This window comes from Podarcis raffonei, chromosome 5 (assembly GCF_027172205.1).
Source record: "Podarcis raffonei isolate rPodRaf1 chromosome 5, rPodRaf1.pri, whole genome shotgun sequence".
Lineage (NCBI taxonomy): Eukaryota > Metazoa > Chordata > Lepidosauria > Squamata > Lacertidae > Podarcis > Podarcis raffonei.
In genome coordinates, this window is record NC_070606.1 from 74,481,085 (window position 1) to 74,505,342 (window position 24,258).

The window sequence follows — 24,258 nt, forward strand, 5'->3', positions numbered from 1 at the left end:
CTGATTATACTTGCAGCTTCACTGACTTGTGGAGCCAGTATTTCCAGGAGCTCAAAATCGACAAACTGGACATAATTTTATATACAGTGGTACCTCGGGTTAAGTACTTAATTCGTTCCGGAGGTCCGTTCTTAACCTGAAACTGTTCTTAACCTGAAGCACCACTTTAGCAAATGGGACCTCCCGCTGCTGCTGCGCTGTCGGAGCACGATTTCTGTTCTCATCCTGAAGCAAAGTTCTTAACCTGAAGCACTATTTCTGGGTTAGCGGAGTCTGTAATCTGAAGCGTATGTAACCTGAAGCGTATGTAACCGGAGGTACCACTGTAGAATGTGGTTTCAAATATGGAACTTTCTCAGAATGTAGCACCAGTGAGAGAAGTGTGGTCATATTGTCACAGATATGGAATAATCCAAAACTATGCTTTCTACCTGTTTGAAAAATGTCCTATGAGAAAGCTGTCCTAAATTTTGGCTGCTCATGCCCATTAAAATGTGAGCTAAAAAATCTGGTTGCTGAGCCAGCTTTGCCAATTATAATTGCGTGCTTGAACTGTGTCTAGTTTGTAAGCTTTCTCTCCCCCCGCCCCTTTTAATAGCGGTTTTATTCTCTCAGAAGTCTTTGTAGGCCACCCAAGATTTTAAGTTTGTTTTTTAAACAGGGAATATTCTTCAAAAATTGTTTTAAGGATTGAGGGTAATAAATAAGTGTTTTCCAATTGACTTCTTTTAAGACTCAGATTTAAGGTTGCTGACCTCTCTGGTGTAAGTCAAGAGAGGCTGATGGTGAAAGTTAAGAGCTGGTTTGTGATAACCCATTAAAATGCTGAATGGACCTGCTCTGGACTGAGTGTTTTATGACTGTGGAAATGGACCTGGGAGTTTAAAGCCAGTGAGTGGTATTGAGCCAAGTTTTACTTACAGGAAGCACAGTTGTAATGGAACTTTCTCACAAGCATGCTTAAAATGTAGCCACTACAGATGATGAGGATGCAAATCACATTTATTATTTTGCTTGTCTTGAGTTTTATTTATATGAATAATCATCTTTTGACAATAACAGTGTAGTATAGATCTTTAAAACATAAGAGATGAATGTGTCTTGTCTTCGTAAACAATGCAAAGTGTTATCAAAGTACATTCTGCAGAATTAAAGTATCGGATGAGATGGCACAGTTCCTGGTCCTTGTTCTGTGAACAGCTGCAATAAATGAACTACCATAGTTTTCACTCTCTGTTCTCTGAATTCAGGTGAGCGTTGCCCATAGCACTAGATGCTGGAAAGGTATTGTTTTCAGCCCACCTGGTTTTTCAGAGTTGAATAAATCCCCTTGCACTAATACTAATCCTCATGTTAGCACAAACAAACTTGTAGATTTGCTCACTTGCATCAGATCCCCAGAAGGATGCCCAGCACTGCAAAATACTCCACTTCCCACCAACTTGCAGTTTTTTCTGTCCCTCTGCATTCACTTTCTCTCTCCCTGCCTGTCCCAACTGCAGTACTTCTGCTTTTCACAAGCAAACTGCAGAACACTTACAGCAAACCCTACTTCTGCAGCTAGGTTTATTGCCCATTCAGGAAACACCCACAAACTCAAGAATGTTTGTTCAGAAGGTCCAATAAATTCAATAAGATTTACTTCCAAGTGGAAATGCGTAGGATTGCAACTTGTGTTCTCTCCCCCCCTTTCATTTCTTTCTTTTTTAAAATCATACTCCAAGATCGCACCTTGAATCATTTTAGTGTAAGTAGCAAAATAATGACAGAATAATGGGACAGAAAATTCACAACTCCCCCAAGATGTGATTTCTAGAAAATGTATTTTTAATCCCAATAAGGTCAGAGCATAGTGTTATATGATCATTGCTTAAAAATTGTTACAAATTGATCTAATATTATTTAGACAAAAAATTATATTTGCTGTTTGGATTGTTACCTGTATAATGCTTACTAACATTTGCACACACTCCCAAAAATAATACTCAGGGAAAAACGAAGGCAAGCTGCTCAGCCGAACAACCCCATATACCTCCTCAATTATTATTATTTTTTTAAATGGGAGGGGCAGGTGGCCTTGGGTACCAAGTGGGGTGTCAGAGGGTGCCTTGCAGCCCATGGGTCCCATGTTGGGCATCCCAGGCCTAGACAAACAGAAAAGTTTTAGTCTGCCAGTTAAAGTTCCTCAAGCTGGGTGCGTAAGGAACAGTTTTGGGAGAACAGTCCAGAATTAGGGGTGCCACCACAAAAAAGCCCTTTCCCCATTCACTACCTGCCTAAAGTTCAGTGTTGGGTCATCTGGAAAAGGGTCTCTAATAACAACTTTAACAATTAAATTACCTTGGTGGTTGTTTTGTTTTGTTTTTCTATAGATAAACTAATTGAGGTAATCATCGACGCTATTCACCATTTGTGTTCAGTTTGGTGTCTGCAGTAGACAATGAGCCATGTGCATATTAACAGTACTATTTTTGTTTTATTTTGTTTGCATAAAGGGAAGGAAAAGAATAATATTGTTGGGAGGCAACTATTGGTTCATATTATGCAGCTTGCCTGTACTTTCTCCTCCACCCCATTGTGTACATAAAGCATCACTGCCAGTGGTCTGTCCAGTTTTCTCTTGCAATAAAAGCTCCCAAAGCATCCTAGAGCTAATCTTTCTGTTCCATAGCTTTTGGCAGTTAAGGGCCGGGCTAGATGTGATATTATATTAATTGCAAATTAAAATTGCATGCTTTAAAAAATGTAAATGGCTGATACAATAGGATTGGGGCAGTTATATGTGATCCTGCTTTCAATGGTCCCTGTGAAAGTTTTGGGGCAGTCATGCTGCCTTGTTTTACATCAGCAAATGTCTTTTAACTTCCTGCTGTAACTTTTCATGCCACAAAAGTTCCAGATCTCTGCCCCCCACTCCTGCCTTTGTTGTACAATAGTGCAAGAGTGCCCCTCTTGGTCGCAATAATTCAAAAACATTGAGTAAGCATTGCAGAGTAACTAATAAAGTGGAGTTATATGTGGGAGAGTCTGGAATAAATCTGCTATTTATGCACCATTATTTATCAAGGACATGTTGCAGTAGTCACTGACCTTGATTTTACACCAGGGGTGCCCAAACTTTTTAAAAAGAGGGCCAGATTTGATGAAGTGAACATTGTTGTTGTTGAGCTTTTTTTTTTTTACAATTGTACCCCAAAGTTGCTGAGCTTTTCTTAGGATTGAAGTTGTTGACCTTTTTGGGATTTTACCCCAGGAAATAAACTGCTACAGGGGCCAGATTAAACCGGCCAGTGGGCCGGATTAGGCCCCCAAAACGGACTTCAGACATGCCTGTTTTACACCATCTGCTGTATTTATTCATCTACCTGGTGAAAGCCTTTCTTGCACTATTTTAAGAGACACAAAAGTGTCATATTAAAAGATAGGTTGGGAAATATAGATTGCTTTCTTGTCGTTGGTTTGTAATGAGCTTCACCAGCGTATGAAATAGCAGATTGTGCGCTACTTTGCAGTTTAACATACGCATCTTTATTTTGCTCATCTTTCATGATGGAAATTATGCCTGGTACGGTGAAAGTCGATGGAGAAAAACTGTTGTCCCTTCCCTATACACCATGTATAGTTAAACTGGCATTCACTCCTGCAAGAGGCAGCAATGGCCACCAACCTGGATGGCTTTAAGAGAGAATAAGGAGGATCAGGCTCTCATTGGCTGCTAAGCATGATGGATGTGCTCCACCTCTTCTGTCAGAAGCAGCAAATGAGAGAGCTGTTGTGCCCATGTCCCACTTGTTGTTGACCTCTGAGAGGACAGGACACTGGCCTGATTCAGCAGGCTCTTCTTATGTTCTTTTTGAGGTCAGATTGGCACACTTGAGTGTGGGTTACCCCACTTTATTCTCATAAGGTAAAGGACCCCTGGACAGTTGAAGTCCAGTCAAAGGCGATTATGGGGTGTGGTGCTCATCTCACTTTCAGGCCGAGAGAGCCGGCATTTGTCCACAGACAGCTTTCCGGGTCATGTGGCCAGCATGCCTAAACTGCTTCTGGTGCAATGGAGCACTGTGATGGAAGCCACAGCGCATGGAAATGCCATTTACCTTCCCGCCACAGCGGTACCTATTTATCTACCTGCACTGGTGTGCTTTCAAACTACTAGGTTGGCAGGAGCTGGGACAGAGCAATGGAAGCTCACTCCATTGCAAGGATTCAAACCGCCGACCTTCTGATCAGCAAACCCAAGAGGTTCAGTGGTCTAGACCAGTGTTTCCCAACCTTGGGTCTCCAGCTGTTTTTGGACTACAACTCCCATCATCCCTAGCTAGCAAGACCAGTGGTCAGGGATGGTGGGAACTGTAGTCCAAAAACAGCTGGAGGCCCAAGGTTGGGAAACACTGGTCAAGACCACAGCGCCACCCCTTCTCATAGTAACCCTGGGATAGGCTTGGTTGAGTCAGTGAGTAGCCTAAGGTGCGACTGTGAACATTATGGCTATTCACGGGTGTGAGCCCAGGCTCCCAAGCCAAAGTCCAACGTGCTGATCGCTGTGTGGCCCTTTGCCAACTTACTGTTCTGTAACTCAGCTGCAATTTAGTGCTGCTCTTAGGAGTGGTGTAATATATCTTGGATCAGCACAGTTGCTGCCCTTTTTAGGAAGCTGCCTTATGTTGAGTCAGACCACTGGTCTATCTAGCATATTATTGTCTATGCTAACTGGCAGAGGGTCTCTAGGGCTTCAGGTAGGGAACATTCCTGGTCCTACATGGACATGCTGGAGACTGAATCCGGGGCCTTCTGCATGCAAGGCAGAAGCTGTACCACTGAGCCATGACCCTTCCCTGTTTTTTTGGACTGTCTGTGGGGTCATGGCTATAGGGGCTGTCATGATGAGCTCCTGCACTGCTAAATTGCCACTACACCACTGCGTCTGTCATCATTCAGGAGACATTCATTGGGCCAGCTGTTGTTACTGATAAAGTTGTATCTGCATGGTGAGAACTATGGGAATAAAGCATGTATTGGCCCTGGTTTGGTAGTGGTGTCTAGGTACTCAAAATAGCATAGGTTGGAAATACTAATTGATATAATATTAATTACAGAATACTTTTACTGCACAGTGCCATTGCTCAGTTGCTTGTGTCTTTCTATCTAGATTACGCTTTGTTACATGCATTGTTGATTATCCTTAGGAATAAAGAACTGAAAACAACTGGAAATCAAGAGATGGAGAATAACATAACAACCATTTCTCGTGAGGAACTGGAGGAACTAAAAGAAGCATTCAGTAAAATAGGTATGTGTGCAGAGCTTTTGCAGGCCCTTTGAGCTGTTCTGTTCTGGGATGGGCAAACAGATTGCCATTTAAAGAAGCATGCCATAGTCCCCACCCCGAGTGTTTCATAGGCTGTCTCTGTCCTTTTAGTTTAAAGACATTTGAATGCGCTAGCTACACATGCCAAAGGGGAGGGGAAGAAATATCCTCTCTCTTTCTTAAAAAAAAGGGGGGACTGATTTTGAATGCATAACATTGCCTTTATTTGAAATATGTCAATTTGGAATAGGTTCTCATTTCTCCAATGGAAGGACAGCTTCCATCAGTGGAAGGGAACCTTCAGATCCAACTCAATTCACTGCTTTTTCTTGCGAATAATAATCTTGATCCAGCTTCACTTCAAAGACCACAGTTCCCATCAATATTTATAATAGAATGTAAACTAAGCAATTGAAGGTCTATGGATTAATCTTTTAGGATTCCCTTCCTTCCTCACACTGCTCTTCATTTATAGTTCAAGAGAACTGTACTTTGTGATACTTGCTTATTTTGTAGAGGCTACTGTTAATAAATAACTCTACAGCTAAAGGTTATGATAATTTTGTCACTTGAAAAAAAGAAAAATCAATAGCATGCTTAACTGAGGCTATAAATTGTTGCTCTTCTCCTTCGTACACCTTTAGGACTCAGCTTTCTGAAATGGTTTCAGAAAGCTTTTGGCTTCTTTAGGTTCCCTTTAGTCTTTATCCACAAGGCTTTCAGACAACAAGCATGCTGTGTTCTTTTTTTAAATAGCCTCTGAAAATTTATACTTCAGTGAAAATTGAGCTTTTAGAATTGGAATAAGGCAACATAAGGTACCCAGAAAGAGTATAACATTCATTGCTTTACAAAAACAGTCAGCTGTCCATTGTCAATATAGGAGGGCATGAGTATCTCAAGATACAGCTAGGTAACCTTCTGGCAGGAGTGAGGAAGCTGACAGCAACTTTGGATTTTCCCCCCATTTTTAGTTGACTGTTGAAAAGGGGCTGCCATTCTCTTTAGTAGGCACTCAGCCACCTGAGTTTGCTGTCAGTCTGGAATGAAAACAGGGTCACCCAAAAATAAGGTAGTGGCTCCTACAAGTTCCAGAAGCCTGAGATCCATTCTATTCACGGCCATTTATTTTTTTTAGATTTGAGATACAAGTTTTCCAATATACCTGACTTGTACAAAACAGCAGGTTGGAAAAAAATAACATGTATGTTGTGCCCAGGGGAGAGCATTCCACAACCAGGAAGCCATCGCTGAAAAGCCCTGTTCTCATGTTGCCACCTTCTGCAGCTCCCCTTGGGGGAGTCACACAACAAAGGGCCTTGAATGATGAATGCAAGTTCTGGGGAGGTTCATGTGAGGAGAAGTGATTCCTCAGGTATGATCTTTTATCTTTACAGATATCGATAACAGTGGATATGTCAGTGATTACGAACTTCAGGATCTTTTCAAAGAAGCAAGCCTTCCCTTGCCTGGCTATAAAGTCCGGGAAATTGTAGAAAAAATTATAGCAGTGGCTGATAATAACAAGGATGGCAAAATCAACTTCGAAGAATTTGTATCTGTAAGTGAACCACTTTCTCGGGCTTTGTTGTTTACCCATAGTAAACTAGTTTAGTACTGTTGGTTATAAATGAAGCATGAGGCCATTACTAAACTGTGCTTTTAGAAGCATATTGGGTTACATACTGCAGCTTTGCTTTACACAACACACCTTTATGTACTGTATCAGCACACCAGGAATGTGAGCAGTAAAAGAATGGATTTGCCTGCCACATTAGTTGAGGAATGGCTATAGGATTCCTGATTCCATAACGTTCACTGGTATTCATCAATGATGTTGGGTTTGGAAGAAAGAGCTTGTGACCAGACGCACTCAGAATAACAATTTAAAGGTTTATAGTTTTGAGAATAAATGGAAGATCCTTCTTTATCAAATGTATCGGCTAAAATAGACCTTTTTTTCAGTGAAAGCCCATGCCACAATAAATGTGTTGATCCTCAACCTGGTGGAAGAATATTTTACTGCTTTTGCTACAGCAAACTGAGCAATCCTATACAAGAAGCACTGCTGGCAGGGTGTGTGTGTGTGTGTGTGTGTGTGTGTGTGAAGGAGAGAGAGAGAGGATGCAATAGCTGCCATATCTTACATGCACTTAGCTCAGAAGATAAAGAAGAGATCTATTGATGGTTATTAGCCATGATTGCTATGCTGTGCCTCCACAGTTAGAAGCAGGAACTGGAAAGCAGTTACTGGAAACCAGAGTGCTTTTGCCCATGCTGCCCCGATCTTCCCCATAACTCTATTTCATCCATTTGTTGGGCACACTTTAACCAGCACATCAGATGTACTGGTAGGGTGTGTATTGGTCTGTTACGTTGGTGGCATATATGGCGTGCAAAGGGAGTAGAGGGGCTTCCACCATCTACAGCCCCTCAGGCAGCGTATTTCTAGTATTGGATTACTCCTTAAAGCTGCAGGTTTGTACAGTGGTACCTCGGGTTAAGTACTTAATTCGTTCCGGAGGTCCGTACTTAACCTGAAACTGTTCTTAACCTGAAGCACCACTTTAGCTAATGGGGCCTCCTGCTGCCGGCACGCCGCTGGAGCACAATTTCTGTTCTCATCCTGAAGCAAAGTTCTTAACCTGAAGCACTATTTCTGGGTTAGCGGAGTCTGTAACCTAAAGCGTATGTAACCTGAAGCGTATGTAACCTGAGGTACCATTGTACACACTTACATAGAAATAAGCTGTATTGAGGCCTGTGGAACTTAACTCTGAGTAGACATGAATAAGAGTATCACTTCTTTTGCTGCTCTTTTTTTATTAATAAACTACCTGGTTGGTTCTGGATGCTAGCCATTTAACAGATGTGTTATAAGAGCCCAGGACTAACACAGAAACATTTATCAACCAGGTAATATTTTCAGACTTCATAAAAGCGGTGTACAGCATTTTTGTTTTTACAAGGTGACAGCTAACCTGTGCTGTTTTTTTTTTTTAATAGTATTTAAAAGCACTTTGAAAGTAGTGCATTTTAAAGATTAATGATGCAGGAGTGATGTAGCCTATTAAAAGATGGAACTTTTCAAAGTGTCTCATCGGAAGATAGGGAGGGCTTGCATAATTGATCGGGATGATATAGACTACAATTAGCAATCTCCAGTAATGTCTGAAAGGAAAAAGAGCTTAATGGTTACATAGTTGATTGGCTATTATGCAGCTTCAGCTTCTATTATGCAGCTTTAGCTGATAACGATAATGTAAAATTATCCTAAACATATTTGCATAATTAAAAAAAAATCAAAGTGCTGTTTTAGCATAATCTGAAATCACAGTATCTTTGCATGCACTTTTGAGAGAGAGAGAAGAAATCGGTGTTATATTTTGCACTAGTGATACATTTCCTTATTCTATAGAGTCCCTTCCAGGAAGATGTACACTTGCCCACTTCTTTCTATTTCACCCCGCTTAGTTATTTCCTCCCTCTCCTTTCTCTTATTTTCTTCCCTTTTCCTACATTGCTGATTTGACATTACAGCTTTATTAAAACATACTGTGGTTGGGTTAAGTGGTTATTTGGACTGGTTGGAAAAGGATTGGAAGGTGGAAGGAGTGTGAGAGAAATTAAGTTCTGTTTGCATTTAAATATGAACTTGCCTAATTAGAAATTTCCAGAGCAATATGCAACTTTATACGCAGTTATCCTTCAAAATTCATAATTCTCTGAATTTTTCAATGCAGTCCCCTAGCCTCTGTACATAGGTAAGCGCTTTCCTCGGGTAGCTCTTGTGCATCATATTTTCTGTTGTTGAGTCTGGCATGTAGAAACTGTTCCTCTCTGTTTTGTTCCAGGTTATTCAGGAACTGAAAAGTAAAGATATTAGCAAATCCTTCCGGAAATCCATAAACAAGAAAAAGGGAATTACTGCAATTGGAGGAACATCACCAATTTCTAGCGAGGGGACCCAACACTCTTATTCAGGTAAATAACCTGTCATTTGTTCAAATAAAAAAATCCTGTAGAAGTAAAGGTAGCATTTATGTTGAATAGTAGAAAATGGCTGAAGCGCTGATATTTCAAGGCTGACCTGCTGGATTTTCTCAATAATTCTTACTGCGCTCTCTGGAGAATCTGATATGTATGCCAGAGCAAATATTAAAACAAAAATTAAATCACTATATGCTAAAGTTCACTTTCCAGAGTAACATTATAGTTTTATAATTTAAAAGTATTCTCTGGATACACGTATTCCTTGGTGCATAAGGCTATTCGGACCATGATAAATTCTACATCAGGGATAGGCAACAAGATGTCCTTTAGATGTTGTCAGGTTCAAGCTGTCATCAGCACCAGCCAAAATGGCCAGCATTCTGTGGTCATTTGACGCTGAATGCATCAATTGAGGTTTTTAAGCTATTTTTTTTAATGAAATTTGTTAAAATCTACACTTCCCGCATGTGCCATAAGACGCCCTGATTTTCCTGGACATTTAAGCATTTTCCGCCTTGATGCTCCTTACGAGGGCCGAATACTGGCTATGGCTGGGAAATTCTGGACGTATGGCAACCCTGTGATAGACTGGAGAAGCTGTATATGAGAAATATTACAACTTCCTAACCACTCGTTCAGAAGTGGGACAATCTGCCCAAGAATTGTGCTATAGAATCTCTTTCCTCAAGTCTTGGACTGGATGGACCATTTTTTTTAAAAAGATATTTATTGAGTTTTTCCACCTTTATACATTAAAAAAACAAAAAAAAAAGAAAAAAGAAAAAAGTTAAAAACACATAAAGTTTACAATCCTTATTTTCAATAACATATTTCCCTGACTTCCCCACACCTCCCCTTCTTATATTCCAATTCAAATTGTTAATTCAACAAGTTCTTGTCCCCAATTTTTGACCTTTTTATATTTAATTCATTAAAAAAAACCAATTTTAACTTATAAACATCAGTATTTAAACATCAGTGCTCATTCTTAAAACTTTTTTCTAAAGTCGACCCAAATTCCCCAATTTTCATACTAATAACAAAACAAAATAAAAAAAAACAGATTATAATTCTGCACCCTTTGGATTCCCAAACCCCACCCCACCCTTTCCCAGTTTCAATCCCCAACAAATGTCCATCAGTCTTAGTCTACTATCAGCCTGGAGACCTCACTTCCGAGGCTCTTAATTCTCTCTCAATTCCTCTCTGCCGGTTTTTTTGGTAATCTTTAATATTAAACACCAGATCTCGGAGAAGCTCTGTCCCGATAGGGTCCATATTTCTTCCAGCCAGACCTCCATACTTAAAAGTGGAGCCTGAATCTTGTTTCTTACTCCTTTTAAGTCCAAATGTCCCAAAAGCTCCAACTTTCACCTTAATCAAATTTGTAATCCATAGGTCTTCAGATCTCCACATAAGGAGATCTCTCCATTCTTCAGTCTTCAATTCGAAACAGATTTTCATCATCCAGTACTTATTTTCCTTTGTAGCCATCATGTCAGGCCTCTGGCTCTCCTTTGTCATCTGCAACATTACATCTCCTCCTTCCTTTTCCTCAGAAACAACATATATCTCTTTCTCCACACTCTCAAATCTTTCAAGTTTCTCTTCTTGTCCAGCTGCATGGACTTAATGAGTCAAGTCCTTATCAAATTCAATGAATTTGTTTACTGTTAAGTCCAGAGTTGCAACATTTGTAGCCAAAACATCAATTTGGCCTTGTAACTTTCCCAAGAGAAGAAACACTCTGTCCAATTTAGCTTGAATTTTTCCTCCTTCAGCCATTCTTGTAATGTCCCAAAATCCCCTCTAGAGGGATTTTGGTTACTTTATCTTCCTTCCAGTTCAAATCCAAAAATCAAGTTAGTTTGTATCAGTTCTTCCTTGTTTTCAACAAAATATAACCAAATTGTAGCAAATATATCCAGCAGAGACAGCAGAAACAAAGTTCTCTTTTTCCTTCTTGACAGCTAATTTGACAGCTGTCAAACTCTTCTATATCTCCTCAACAGGCTCTCTCGCGGATCACTCCCGGGTCCGGGGGGGTGGCACTTCAGCTCTCAAAATTAGCTCTTATCCTCCAGTGAAATTACTTATACTGCCAAATCATGAAATTAATGTCTTTTACCCAATAAAGAAGAAGAAATTCTCTCGACCTTAGTTAGCTAGTCCTTGCTTTAGATTATTTATAAGACGGGGAGACGGACTTCCTGTTTGCGCCTTCCCCGATCGTGCCTAATTCAAAAAAATTTTTTTCTTTACAAATCCAATTTCCGTATTACTCACGGGTTGTTGCTTTTAGAGTCCAATTGTACACAAGAAGAAGTCAGCACTCTCCGACCATGGCATGCGGCTTCACTCCGCAGGAGAAGCAGTCGACTCTCAGCACGCGCCGCTCACCCCGTCCCCCGTTCCGAAGCCTTTAAAAAGGCTCCTTCGCGGGTCGGGGGGGCGCAAATGGTGCCCGCCGAGTCACCAGGTTCACAGGCTTCAGCGCCTGTGATTTCTGAGGGTCCCCGCGTCGCCGCAGCGGCAAGACCCGGATCCTGCGGAGCCGATTCCCTCCGGAGCTCGGAGGGAATCCGCCATTAGCCGATGGCGCTAACCCGGAGGACTGGATGGACCATTGAGTCCCTTTCAGTTTCAGTTTGTGATTATGTTTTGTAATTGTCCTGGTTTTTAGATTAAGATTTTTCTCTTTCTTTTTCCAGAGGAGGAAAAGGTTGCTTTTGTTAACTGGATAAACAAGGCTCTTCACGATGACCCAGACTGTAAGCACCTTCTCCCTATGGATCCAACAGATGATAGCCTTTTTAAGTCACTTGCTGATGGCATCCTCCTTTGGTATGTTTAGCATTACGTTGGGTTTAAAAAAAAAGATCACAAAAAACCTAGCTGACTGGTGAGTTTTCATGTTGAAACGCATGAAGCATGATCCAGTTAAGCATGATGAGAACTCGCTGATTTTCAGTGAGACAGCTAAGTGCATTCTTATTTCTCTCGATGAAATGAATAGGAATTAAAGCCTGTGTTGCCTTCATTTTGAAGCTTCTGCACTGCCCCACATACTCCTTAATAGAATATAAAAGGTGGGAGCTGCAGCAAAATGTTACAGGCTAAAAAGAATGCCCCTGTTTAGGGTTGCAATCACCTGTTTCCTCTAGGCAGAGCACCTAATGCTTCCCTTTCTCCCAATTTCTCACTCCCTCCCTGTCCCCCAGACAACAGACAGTGCATTCCGTGGTCCTTATTGGACTGTGTTTTGTTTTTGTTTTGCTTCCTCATGCTTTCTTCCTTCTTATTATTCCTTTTTGTATTTCTACAAGCCTCGGGGTTCCCCTGAACATGCTATTATACCCTTCTTGTTTCTTAGAAGGCTTTTTTTTGTTATATAGCTGTTGGCACTCACTGCATGAGTGGTGGTTTCATAAACACAAGAAGAGGCAATTATAAATAATTGCTGTTAGCTGGTATCAGTCTCTTTTGTATCTACATATAAATGACAGTGGCCTTGTTCGTATGTAGCAGTAAGTCATGACCATGAAAGAAAGAAACCATGAAGTGGTTGAGTTAGGGCTAATTGTATTGTAACTTATAGACTATTGTGGGTAAGCAGTGTATAGCTTGTTCAAATAAATAAGCTTGTATTCATGGTTTATTTCTCTCCTATCATGAGCAGTGAGTCAGCCATGCATTTTGTTCACATAAACATAATATGCAAACACTCCGTGGTGATGTGTTCCACAGTGTCTGCTGGTCTCAGATTTTCCATTGAGACAATCAGGTAGATTGCATTTATTCAGCAAAAAAGCTCAAATTGCAAGCTGATATTTCATGCATTGGTTTCTTAGTACTGTTTTGTCTTTTTGCTTTTTGCTGGTGCTTTCAGTTTTGTTAACCTACATTTTTCAATCATGGAGTGAATGTATTTTTAATGACTTGATTGTTGCTTTTTAATTGTAAGCGACTTTGATCCGCTCCTTTGTGAAAGGGGAAAGCAGGGTAAATTTTTTAGAAACAACAATATAAATATATTTTACTAATTGAAGAAATGCAAACCTTCTTTTCTAGCAATACACCCCCCCCCACACACACACCCCGGTATATAATATTTTTTATATATGTATATACACACCCACACCCACACATCCGGTATATTTATATATAGATATAGATATAATATAAAAATAAGCTGGAGGAGCATCAAACATGCAGGTCCCCAACCTGAAGTCTCAATTGGCATAGGCTACAAAGAATTGGATTACCACATGTCATTTCTGCACAATTTAAGTGGCTTTGAGGTTGCTTCAAGTGTGTGAAGGAGGAACACCCACAGCCTGATATTTCACCCCATCTGTAGCTTGCCTTGTTCTAGACTAAAAAGTGATTGCTGTTATGTGGCAGCCTTTCTTTCATAGGTTTCAAAGAAGTCAGGTGAAAGTATTGTAGTTATCAGAGTACGTTAGTCATTCATTGATTCTACAGTCAATGAGCATTAAACATAAAAGCGTGATGTAAACTCTAAGTGAATAACTTTCTGCTTTCTGTATGCTATGAAAGTGCCATAAGAATCCCGAGGATGTTGCCAGACACTGAGTGGCCTAATCTTCATTATTTACAATCCATTGTGCAGTTGCCCAGACTCTACAGAGAATCATATATGGCTTCATTGTTAATATTCCATTTTCCTGCTTCCTTGTAGTCCTACAATTTCCAGTAGTAGATTTTATGCTATTGATGTTATGCTATAGATGGAGAAATAATCAGCCAGTTTGGTGTGCCAAAATCCTTTTTAATTGTTGAAGTAGCTGAAGGCTAAAATAGTCCTTTCCATGAGACTGATAATAATTTTTCAGTTACAGAAAGGTAGCCGTGTTGGTCTGCCATAGTCAAAACAAAAAATTTTTTTCCTTCCAGTAGCACCTTAAAGACCAACTAAGTTAGTTCTTGGTATGAGCTTTTGTGTGCATGCACGTGTGCATGTGGTATCTGAAGAATACTGAAGAAGTATGAGCTTTTTGTGTGCATGTGGTATCTGAAGAAGTGTGCATGCACACGAAAGCTCATACCAAGAACTAACTTAGTTGGTCTTTAAGGTGCTACCGGAAGGAAAAAATTTTTTTGTTTTGAATAATTTTTCAGAAAGTTGTAATTAAATATTTCCCTTTTCTTCCCCAGCAAAATGATTAACTTATCCCAACCAGATACAATTGATGAAAGAGCTATTAATAAGAAGAAGCTTACTCCATTCACTATATCTGTGAGTACAGCACAACCCTAACCTAAGTATTTCAAATCTACCTCAGAAGGACTGCTTGAACGCACTTTGCAAAATAAAAAATGAGAACAGTGCATTATTGTGGTACAGTGGAACCTCGGTTATTGAACATAATCCATTCCGGAAGACGGTTCGACTTCCGAAACATTTAACAACTGAGGCGTGGCTTTCCATTGGTTGCAAGAGCTTCTTGCACTCAGCGGAAGCCACGTCACATGTTCAAGTTCCGAAAAACATTAAAAAACGGAACCGAAACGTTCAACAACTGAGGCTTTTGGGAACTGAGGTTCCACTGTTGTTTAAATTTCCAGTTCTTTTATTTTCATCTGTTGTTGTAGTCCTATAACTACCACTTCCCAAAAATAAAGATATGTGAAGCTCTGATTATAGATAGCTTCTGGGAATATTTCTACATTTTTTGTTGTTGCAAAACCATTGTGAATTTGTGCCCCGTGGTATGACCCTGTATTGCTCCAATAAGCAGTTTTGTTACATGGATACTACATTTACAGAACAAAGCATGTATAATTTTTATATTGCTATAGAAATAATTTGGAAACCCTAGAGTACATGTTCTTTGGGGTCTTCTGACCATAGCTGTCAAGTGTCCCTTATTTGAAGGGACAGTCCCTTATTCCAGCGCCGTGTCCCGCTGCTGTCCCTTATTGATGGATGTCCCTTAAATGTCCCTTAAATGATGTCCCTTAAATTTCAAAGGAAGCAGCTCCTCTCCCTCCCTTCCTGCCAGCCAGGGAGGAGGGAGGCTCCAACTGTATTGCTTGGCTGTGTTGCTCACCCAATAAGAAGTCTAAGAATGACTGGGGGTGTGTGGAGCTGGCATGCCTTGTGTGTGGCTGGTTAATGCAAGCTGAGGGGGTTTTTGAATGCTGGACACCATTTTGTTGCACGTGCTGCTGCAAACTTTGCAGTACAAAGCCAGGCCAGGGAGCCATCTTAAGTTGAGGCTGCATAGGCCTTGTGGTGCATGTGATTCAGATTCTATTCAGTTGAACCTCTGGTTACAAAGTTGGTTGGACAGTGTTCTCGAAGCTACCCAGCATGAGTTTGACCAGACTGCAAGAGGACAGGAAGACTTGAGTGCCTGGAACAGGTGAGGCTGCAGGTCCCTTATTTTGGATGCTGGTCCCTTATTTTCAAGGCTGCTGGTCCCTTATTTTCAAATCTGTAAGTTGACAGCTATGCTTCTGACAATGGCTCTTTTAATGACTAACAAGGTAAAAGTAGCAATAACAGATAGTGCCTATGCTCCATCTGGTTTAGTGACCAGGATAGGCATTTCAGAAGATAATACTGGAATACCATGGAATTCAGATACCATGGATCTCCATCATTTAAGTTAGCTTAATGACTTTCTGAAAAACTCATACAAATCTTTGCTAGAAGCCCCATCAGGGTCAGTGCAAAGTAGCACTAAGTCACGTTCCCATCAGCACAAGGATTTCTGCTTGGACAATTGGAACTTCCCTGGGCAGCCCCTAAATCTGATCTAGGGGTTCCCTCAATCCTCCAGAGCAGATTTGAGGTGTGTGCAAGCAGAATTACTTGCATGGATGGGACATGTTACTTTGATACCACCCATCCTTTGTTTTTCCTCATTACCATTTTATTATACTTGTATGTTTTTGCATTTGTAGTTATTGTCAATGTCAAAATGCATTTTTATTTTTCCTTTTAGGAAAACCTAGATCTTGCACTAAATTCTGCATCAGCTATTGGCTGTACAGTAGTCAATATTGGATCACAAGATCTAAAAGACGGGAAGCCACATTTGGTATTAGGACTGTTGTGGCAAATCATTAAAGTTGGGCTTTTTGCTGATATAGAAATCTCCAGAAATGAAGGTAATAATATATAAAGTCTGAAATACATGATAAAGCATGCATTTTTGTCTGATTTGTGTCTAAAGTTTGAGAAATATATGTGAAATCTTAAATGATTTTAAAAAGTAAAAAAGTAAACCAGCTTTCCTGAAAACTTTTTGCAGCTCTTATTGGTTTGCTAAGTGATGGGGAAGAATTAGAACAATTAATGAAACTGTCTCCAGAAGAACTCCTGCTACGTTGGGTTAACTACCACCTGGATAATGCTGGATGGAAGAGAATAAGCAACTTTAGTCAAGACATTAAGGTATAGCTTGATCTCTCAAATAAAAGCAAAACACTTTTGAATCAGAACCTTTCAACTGGAACTAGCCAAGACTATAAAAGAAATATTTTTATAGCTGCATTTTAATCAAAATTAGAGAGATACTGTTTAGGCCTATCACAGCATTGCCATTCACCCTTGTTATTCTCTGCTTTCTGCAAGAGTTTCAAGTAGCTATCTGTTGAATTATTATTATTATTATTTATTATTATTTATACCCCGCCCATCTGGCTTGGTTTCCCTAGTCACTCTGGGCGGCTCCCAACAGAAAATAATACTAGTTTTTTGCTTCTCCTGTTCCTTTCTGGTGCAGGAAGAACTAAATTAATCTTATTTTCTTGTTGAGTTTATATGAGAGCTAAAACATACTATTGCAGCTGATGTCAATATGACTCTCCTTTTCTCAGTATCTGCCCGTCAGAGTGCATCAAGGACTTTTGTTCAGGTTTTTTCAATTGTTTGTTTCAGGACTCAAGAGCCTACTACCATTTGCTGAATCAAATCGCACCAAAAGGAAGCAGCAATGGAGAAGCGGCTATTGTTATTGATCTTTCACACCTCAATGTAAGTTTTGTGTGTGTGTGTGTTTGCAGAATGTCATTGTACCAAGCAGCTGCAAACCATTTTGAATTACAAGCACAGATCAACAGAGTGCACAGAACTCGTAGAGCATCTGTAATGGATCTTGTGGACTTTTGGAACTTTAAGTTGATATTGCTTTTAAAATGAGCCATCTACTAAATTGACCTGAGCCATAACTCTGTTGACAGCATTTTGTAATTGTTCAGGTGATTTTATTAAAAAATCAGAAGTTTCCAAAGGAGAAATACTTAGGTTTTTGTATGCTTCCAGTGTTTCCAATAAGGTGTAATTTCACACTTTTATTTCTGAACCTTGCACTGCGCTTTGATTCAGACCTGCCCAACAAGTAGTCTGCCCACCAGGTTGAATGCAGTGCAGCAGTCATGTATTGTGTACCAAGATATTGACAAACCTACTGGTTTTGCTAAGTGGCCAGCATTGTAAAAATGGGCAGCTGCTAAGCTTCTGGCAGGTTTCAATACATTGTTCGTGGGCTACGTTTAAGCCTGGCAGATTCACTAGGTCAACATTTGCCAACCCTTGTACATTCTAGCTTTTTTTGGACTGGCTCCAGCCAGCGTGGCAGTAATGACTGGGATTGATGGAAGTTGTAGTCCGAAACATCTGGGCGGTGTACCTGGTTGGCTTAGGCTGTAATTAGCTGTTAGCCAAGCTTTTCCTGTGCAGTAAAATGTCCTGAAAACAAAAAATGGTTCTCAAATAAAATAAGTTTCTAAACAATTTTCTGGTCTGCAACTCGATCTAGAATTGTGCAATCTTATATTAATATGTAGATATTTTGTATAAAATGTCAAAATTAGTATTTTTTGAAGTGTGAGGTTTACTTTTTATATTGTTTTTCAAGGAAAAAAATGACCTGAGGAGGGCTGAATATATGCTTCAACAGGCAGACAAACTGGGCTGCAAACAGTTTGTGACTCCTGCTGATGTGGTTGCAGGCAATCCTAAACTTAACATGGCCTTCGTTGCAAATCTCTTTAATACGTACCCTGCCCTGCAGAAGCCCGAAAGCTCTTCTTATGATGTCAATTTACTGGAAGGTGAGCTAATGTAACAAACACTGATAGTGACATTAGAGAATGATGAATAATGCTCAGTTATTTCATACTGAGATGTTCAGAATTTCCTTGATATTTTTTCTTCCAAAATGTTTTCACGGAAAATTCAACCCACCTGTTAACTCCTATTGAATTATCTACTCCAGTAATAGGGCAGCTGTATAAATGCAGTCCATAGGTAAAATGCATAAAAATGGGTATAAGATGATCTGTGGTGCAACAGATGACACTATTGAATAGCCTTTTCAACAGTGGCCAGTGTGATGCCTTTGGAAAGCATGCATGCAGGGCCACAACATACTCCAGCTGTTACTCAACCAGGAACTTTTATTCAGAGGCCTCTAAACCTGAATGTCCCATTCATTTATAATGCAAGTAGCATGGGATAGATATGTCCTCTGTAAATTTATCTAGTCCTGTTTCAAAGCCATCCTAAGGCCCTACCCAGATGATAAGCCATCCATGCTATTAGCGATTGTGTGAATGGCTGTTTTTCCGTTGAAGACAAGAGAGCCTTGCTGTGGGTGGGAAGCAGCCTTTAACCCCCTTTGCGCCTTGCTGTGTTCTCAGCTAGATTTCTCTCTCTCTCTCTCTCTCTCTCTCTCTCTCTCTCTCTCTCTCTCATTCACTTGCACTCAGACTCACACTCCCAGCTTGTAGCAGGTGAGGGGGCAAAGCCTGAAGCCCAATACTCTCAATGCCAGGTTTCCATCTGGATTGAGTCCCGCACCTGGAGTTTCCTTTTAAAAAGACATTCATCCACACAATTGCTAATCATGTTAATAGCATCTTGCGTAGTCTGGCCTTGAGCCAGGAACCACCACCACCTCTTCTGGCAGCAGATTCCATAAGTTAATTGTGCATTGCGTGAAGTGATTTCTTTCTTTTTTTCTTTTTTTGTCCTGAAGCTCTTGCCTGCCCTTTAGAAAGAACTTATCCTTTAATACACCGACTGTGGCTGATCGTTCGGCATTGTGCTCTGGCCAACTTTTGAGAAAAACATGGCACAACTGCCCAGTACTAATTGAACTGTTACTGGGTTGCCTGCCCTCCCTGCATGACAGGAATACAGAGCTCAGATGCTAAAAGTGAGGGCCTAAATAGATATGGTATTAAATGTGTCTTTGCATTTAATGTGCGCTTTTTATGCTAAGGACGGGAGATTACAACAGGTAGGGAGAGGAGATTTTGCACTATCCTCTTCCGTTGTAGTCCTAATAAATATTGCTTTTTAGTTGGTGGTGACGACTGCATTGGGAGGAAATATTTCCTTACTTCAAAACCAGGTTATTAAGCCACTTTTTGAAACTGATTTAACAGTTCTGAAGCTGATAATCAGAGTATCCTGGTTTGGACAAAATGAGAAAGTGTAGTTAATAGTAGACTTCCTGGGTGGTTTGCCGGATTGTGCAATGAAAGGAGCAAAGAGGCTGTTTCCTGTCGCGGTTTATTAAACCAAGCTATGATCATCCAAATGTGGTCATTATCTTCTCCTTCTAAGTAACACAGTAGTTATCCTTCTACAGATTATGCTGTCTACACAAATGTAGTTTATCTAAAGCAAAGCATCATTTTTTCTAGCTTCAGGGCCAAATTAAAGTTGATACTCAGAGAACCATAATTGTTCCTACTTTTTTGCTTGTTGTTTATGTTCAAAGCAGTTGTCAGGGTAGGACTGGTCAAGGGGAGAAGCAGCACTGTGAAGGGGGGGGTCTAAGTCTTATCCCCCCCTGAATATGCCCTTAAGCTATTTGAACAACGGGGAGAAACATGTTTGGTGCCTGTAGGTTCTCCCCAACATGGCAAATAGCAGCTTCAAGAACAATTTAGAACAGTGTGGTATGTAAATATAATCCACTGCTACATATTTCTTTATGAATTCTGGTGGAAGGATGTTCCTGCATATGCTCAGTAAGAGAGTTGAAGCAAGGAGCAGCCAACATTGTCAACAGTTAGCCTATAGCACCGCATGCAGTTTGGATGATAGCTGGCTGTCTCCTCTCTAATAAAGCCCCAAACGCTTAAGAACTTTAACCTCTGAGTTTCAGTTTCTTCACTGGGGAAAATTGAGCCCACAAGTGATGTGCTTTTTAAAGAACAGGCTAGAAAGGTATCACCTTCTGATTTTGAAGATTTGTGACAACGCTTGTGCGACTGGGTGTGATTAAGGAAGCCTGCAGCTCATATGCCTCACCAGTGCTGCTGCAGCATAATAAATGGACTCATTAAAATGGTGGTGGACTGTAGAGAACTCAACAGCATGGCTTGAGAAGACACTTACCAACTGCTTCAGATGGAAGAAACATTTGCTTTGTGGGCAAAAGTCCTTTTCCATGTTGGACCTCAAAGGCAGATACTATCACATCCCAGTTGGGCAAAGTGATAGCTTTCACCATACCATTTGGAACTGGCAGTTGACAAATGCTCCTGCTACCATCCAGAGAGATATGCCAAGTGTCATACATAGCATGCATTTCACTGAGACAGTAGCATTCTTGGATGATTTAATGATTTTTTTTCAGCCGCTTGTGAGTAAAGAAGTATGAAAGTTCTGAAATGTTGATTGAAGTTAGCACTTTCAAATAGTAAATGGTTTCAAACGTTTATAAAATATTTGGGACATGTTACTTCTAAGAATGGATTCCTCCCAGATAAAAAGAAAACACATGATATCACAGCATGGCCAGTACAAATTATTAAAGAATTGCACGGCTTATTATTATTATTATTTATTATTATTATTTATTATTTATTGATTGATTGATTGATTGATTGATTGGATACTGCCAGGGGTTTGTAGACCAATATTCCATTTTTGCAATACCTTTCTATTGCTTTCTTGCTGGAGATGGAAAGGGGAAGAAATGAAATGGAGGACAAATACTTGAAGATAGATGGAATGAAAATTTTCAAGATGCTTTAGAAACTTTAAAACTGTGTCTCACTTTTGCACCAGTTCTTGGGTTTGCTGATGGAAAACTTCCATATACTCTTCATTCTGATGCATGACACACTGAACTAGGAGCTGCCCTCTGACAGATACAGACCAGAAAACCTCAACTCATTGTTTATGCTAGTAGAAGACTGACTTCTACTGAATGCAGCTATCCAGTTCATAAATTAGAATTTCTTGCCTTAATGTGGGCTATTTGTGATCAATTTCTTTGTTTTTTAAATATGGTGCAGAATTTAGAGTGATGACAAATAATAGCCTCATGACATATGTGAAGACTTCAAAACCGGATGCAGGTCGGTGGCAGCTTTGTCACTGTACAACTTCTATATTGCCTATAAATCAGAAATGGCATATATGAGCCAAGAAAGCTACACTAAGGGCCACTAAATGACAAGGAAAATGTAAAACAATAGTGTGTTGCTAGGCAGAGCCCAATAAAGTATTTTAACTGAGAAGACTGTCTGGAATAATGAAATTTGTAAAGCAATAATGCAAACTCATGAAGTGCTGATAGGCTCTCAGATAATTCTAATGGAGAAGCAGTAACATCTAGAAAAACAAGGTTAGTAAAACAAGAAGACGGTATAGCACCATCATTTGAGAATCCATATACTTGGCCTGAAAAACTTGATCCCTCCAATTCTAGACCTATAAATTGGAGGAGCTACAGGAAAGTGACAAATATATTGCCCATGTGTTTCATTTCCTGGAAACTGGGTGTAAAACTACTTTAGAAGAAGAAAAAGGAGAAGAGTATGAGACAAGACTGCATCTACATGAGTAGCCAATTTTTTTTTGTTTCTCCAGGAGTCTTACACAGGAAAGTACAGTTGAGGAGAGAGACAATTTAACAGCTGGTAGTTCCTTACACTCATCATGCTAGAGCACCAGAGGGAATTCATGATTAAATAGGCCACAATGGATTTGAAAGAACTGTAGAACTGGCTTGGGACCATTTTTACTAGCCTGGGGTCACTAGAGGAGAAATGTCAGACCTGTGAGCATGCTAGTAAAAGAAAGGCCAACGAAGAAAAAACAGCATAGCTGGTACAAATCCAGACTTTTTCTCTGCTAGGCTTCATTCAAATAGACAACTTAACTTTGGAGCCAGATTGTGCAGGAATAAGGAATGTATTAGTGGCAAAATGATCAGTTAATGCCCCAAACAGCTGCTAACGTATTGTAAAACATATTCATCAGTCGCTATGGGTTTCCTAGAAGAAGCCATAGTGATTAAGGTGCACCTTTTGCATCAGAGTTGGGTCAAATCTCAGGAGTAAAGTCACAACTTCCAATTACCCAAGTGGACATCCAGTGAAAAGGTGCAGTCATACCTGAATGAACATGTTGGGAACACTAGAGGACCTGAAAAAATGTTAAGCGGAGACCATCTTTATTGCTTATTGATTTGTGTTTTGGAGTTAAAGAAAAAGGACAAGGTGTGGTGATGGATCAACAGTACGTAAAAGATTTAAGTTGAAGACTGTGATACACTTAATATCTTGCTGCCAAACAAGCTGCAAAAAATTAATTGACTAATAACCACTTTGGCATCCCATATGTCATTTCTGGAAGCTGGTGACCCTTAGTCTTAGGTGAAAATAAAAGTTTGCTGATCAGCGGGAACCAGTGGTGCATATAATAGTGGAACAATAAGAGAGAGACCTACCTGTTTACAGACTACAAGCAGAAACTGTAGAAATGTTGTGGTTTCATTACTGGTTATAAATCTGCAGCCAGTATGCACACGGAGTCAAGTCCAGTTAGCAGTAGAACCAGCTGATGAAGCAGCGATTCAAACAGAGGATGAGGAAGAACCACAGACTGAACAAGCAAAATTTCCAACACTCCATTCACTGGAATTCTCTGGCCTCCCTAGCAGGAGCAACCAGCATTATGGGCAGTTAGGCTATATTATCTCAGTGCAGCTAGGATGCCTGGCTACCTCCTCTCTACAAAGCCTTAAATCTTAAGAGCAGATTAGTAGTGAGGTCTTCTTTAAAAATTTAAGATGAGTTGTGAAGTTCTCCAAAACTATAAGTACCTTGCCTGCTTATATTCTTTTTCTGTTACAAAAGGCCTGTGAGTTGTTTTCCACATTGGGCTATGGCACTTGCAGCCATTTAAAGAAGACTGTTGGAGTTGAGACAAGTGAACAGCAACCATTTCCCCTCTCTTGTCACTAAAACCAAGCGACTGGTACTGATAATGACCAGGTGGAAAGGTTCTGTGGTAATGGCCTGAAAAACGACACTTGGGAGGACGGTGCTCAGTTTTATAGCTTTGCTTTATTTATGTACATTATATATTTTAACAGAGAATATTGTTATTGTTTGATGTTCAAATATTATAAACTTGTCTCTGTATGAGTCCTTTGTTGTGAGTCCCTCAAGAGACCCCGAATAGCAAAATTGTTAAAACACCCCTTTCCCCAATATGATTCAAGCTTCCCTGTCTGCTTTGAACTAAAAGAAGAAGAAAGTGTTTGTGTAAAATCTGATCACTGTTCTTCCAGCATTTCATCCAGTTTTATCCTCATTGCCTGCATTTTGTAGTGGGTTTTTGTGTGTGACAAATATTACTATATGAATGGTGAGCACATCCATTTCTTTATAGTTATTTCTGAGGTGAGCTTTCATAATTTGACCATTTATAATTTTCCCATTTTTCTTCATGAAATGCAGATTTGACTCCTCCTAATGTAGGTACTGTATTTAGTATTTTTCTTTAGCCTGTAAATGTATTTATCTTGAGATGATTGATTTCGTTCCCTTCCTGCTATGACTGCTTTCCCCCCCTAATTATCCTCCTGCACTGGTCATATAACCTATTTTTCTTTTTAATATGCCGTTATAATGGAAAGAAAAATATTAATTCATTCATATATAAATGC

At 40.0% G+C, this 24,258-nt stretch overlaps 1 protein-coding gene across 1 annotated transcript in view; it reads left to right on the forward strand.

Moving 5' to 3' along the window:
• PLS1 (plastin 1) overlaps window positions 1-24,258 on the forward strand; it is a 52,995-nt gene that overhangs the window by 14,205 nt on the left and 14,532 nt on the right. Inside the window, exons 2-10 of the mRNA XM_053390179.1 lie at window positions 5,190-5,293; window positions 6,709-6,872; window positions 9,166-9,295; window positions 12,016-12,148; window positions 14,483-14,564; window positions 16,279-16,444; window positions 16,588-16,730; window positions 17,217-17,312; window positions 18,196-18,391. Of these exons, the coding sequence (XP_053246154.1) occupies window positions 5,224-5,293; window positions 6,709-6,872; window positions 9,166-9,295; window positions 12,016-12,148; window positions 14,483-14,564; window positions 16,279-16,444; window positions 16,588-16,730; window positions 17,217-17,312; window positions 18,196-18,391 (1,180 nt within the window). The 5' untranslated portion in view covers window positions 5,190-5,223. The remainder of the gene's footprint in view (window positions 1-5,189; window positions 5,294-6,708; window positions 6,873-9,165; window positions 9,296-12,015; window positions 12,149-14,482; window positions 14,565-16,278; window positions 16,445-16,587; window positions 16,731-17,216; window positions 17,313-18,195; window positions 18,392-24,258) is intronic.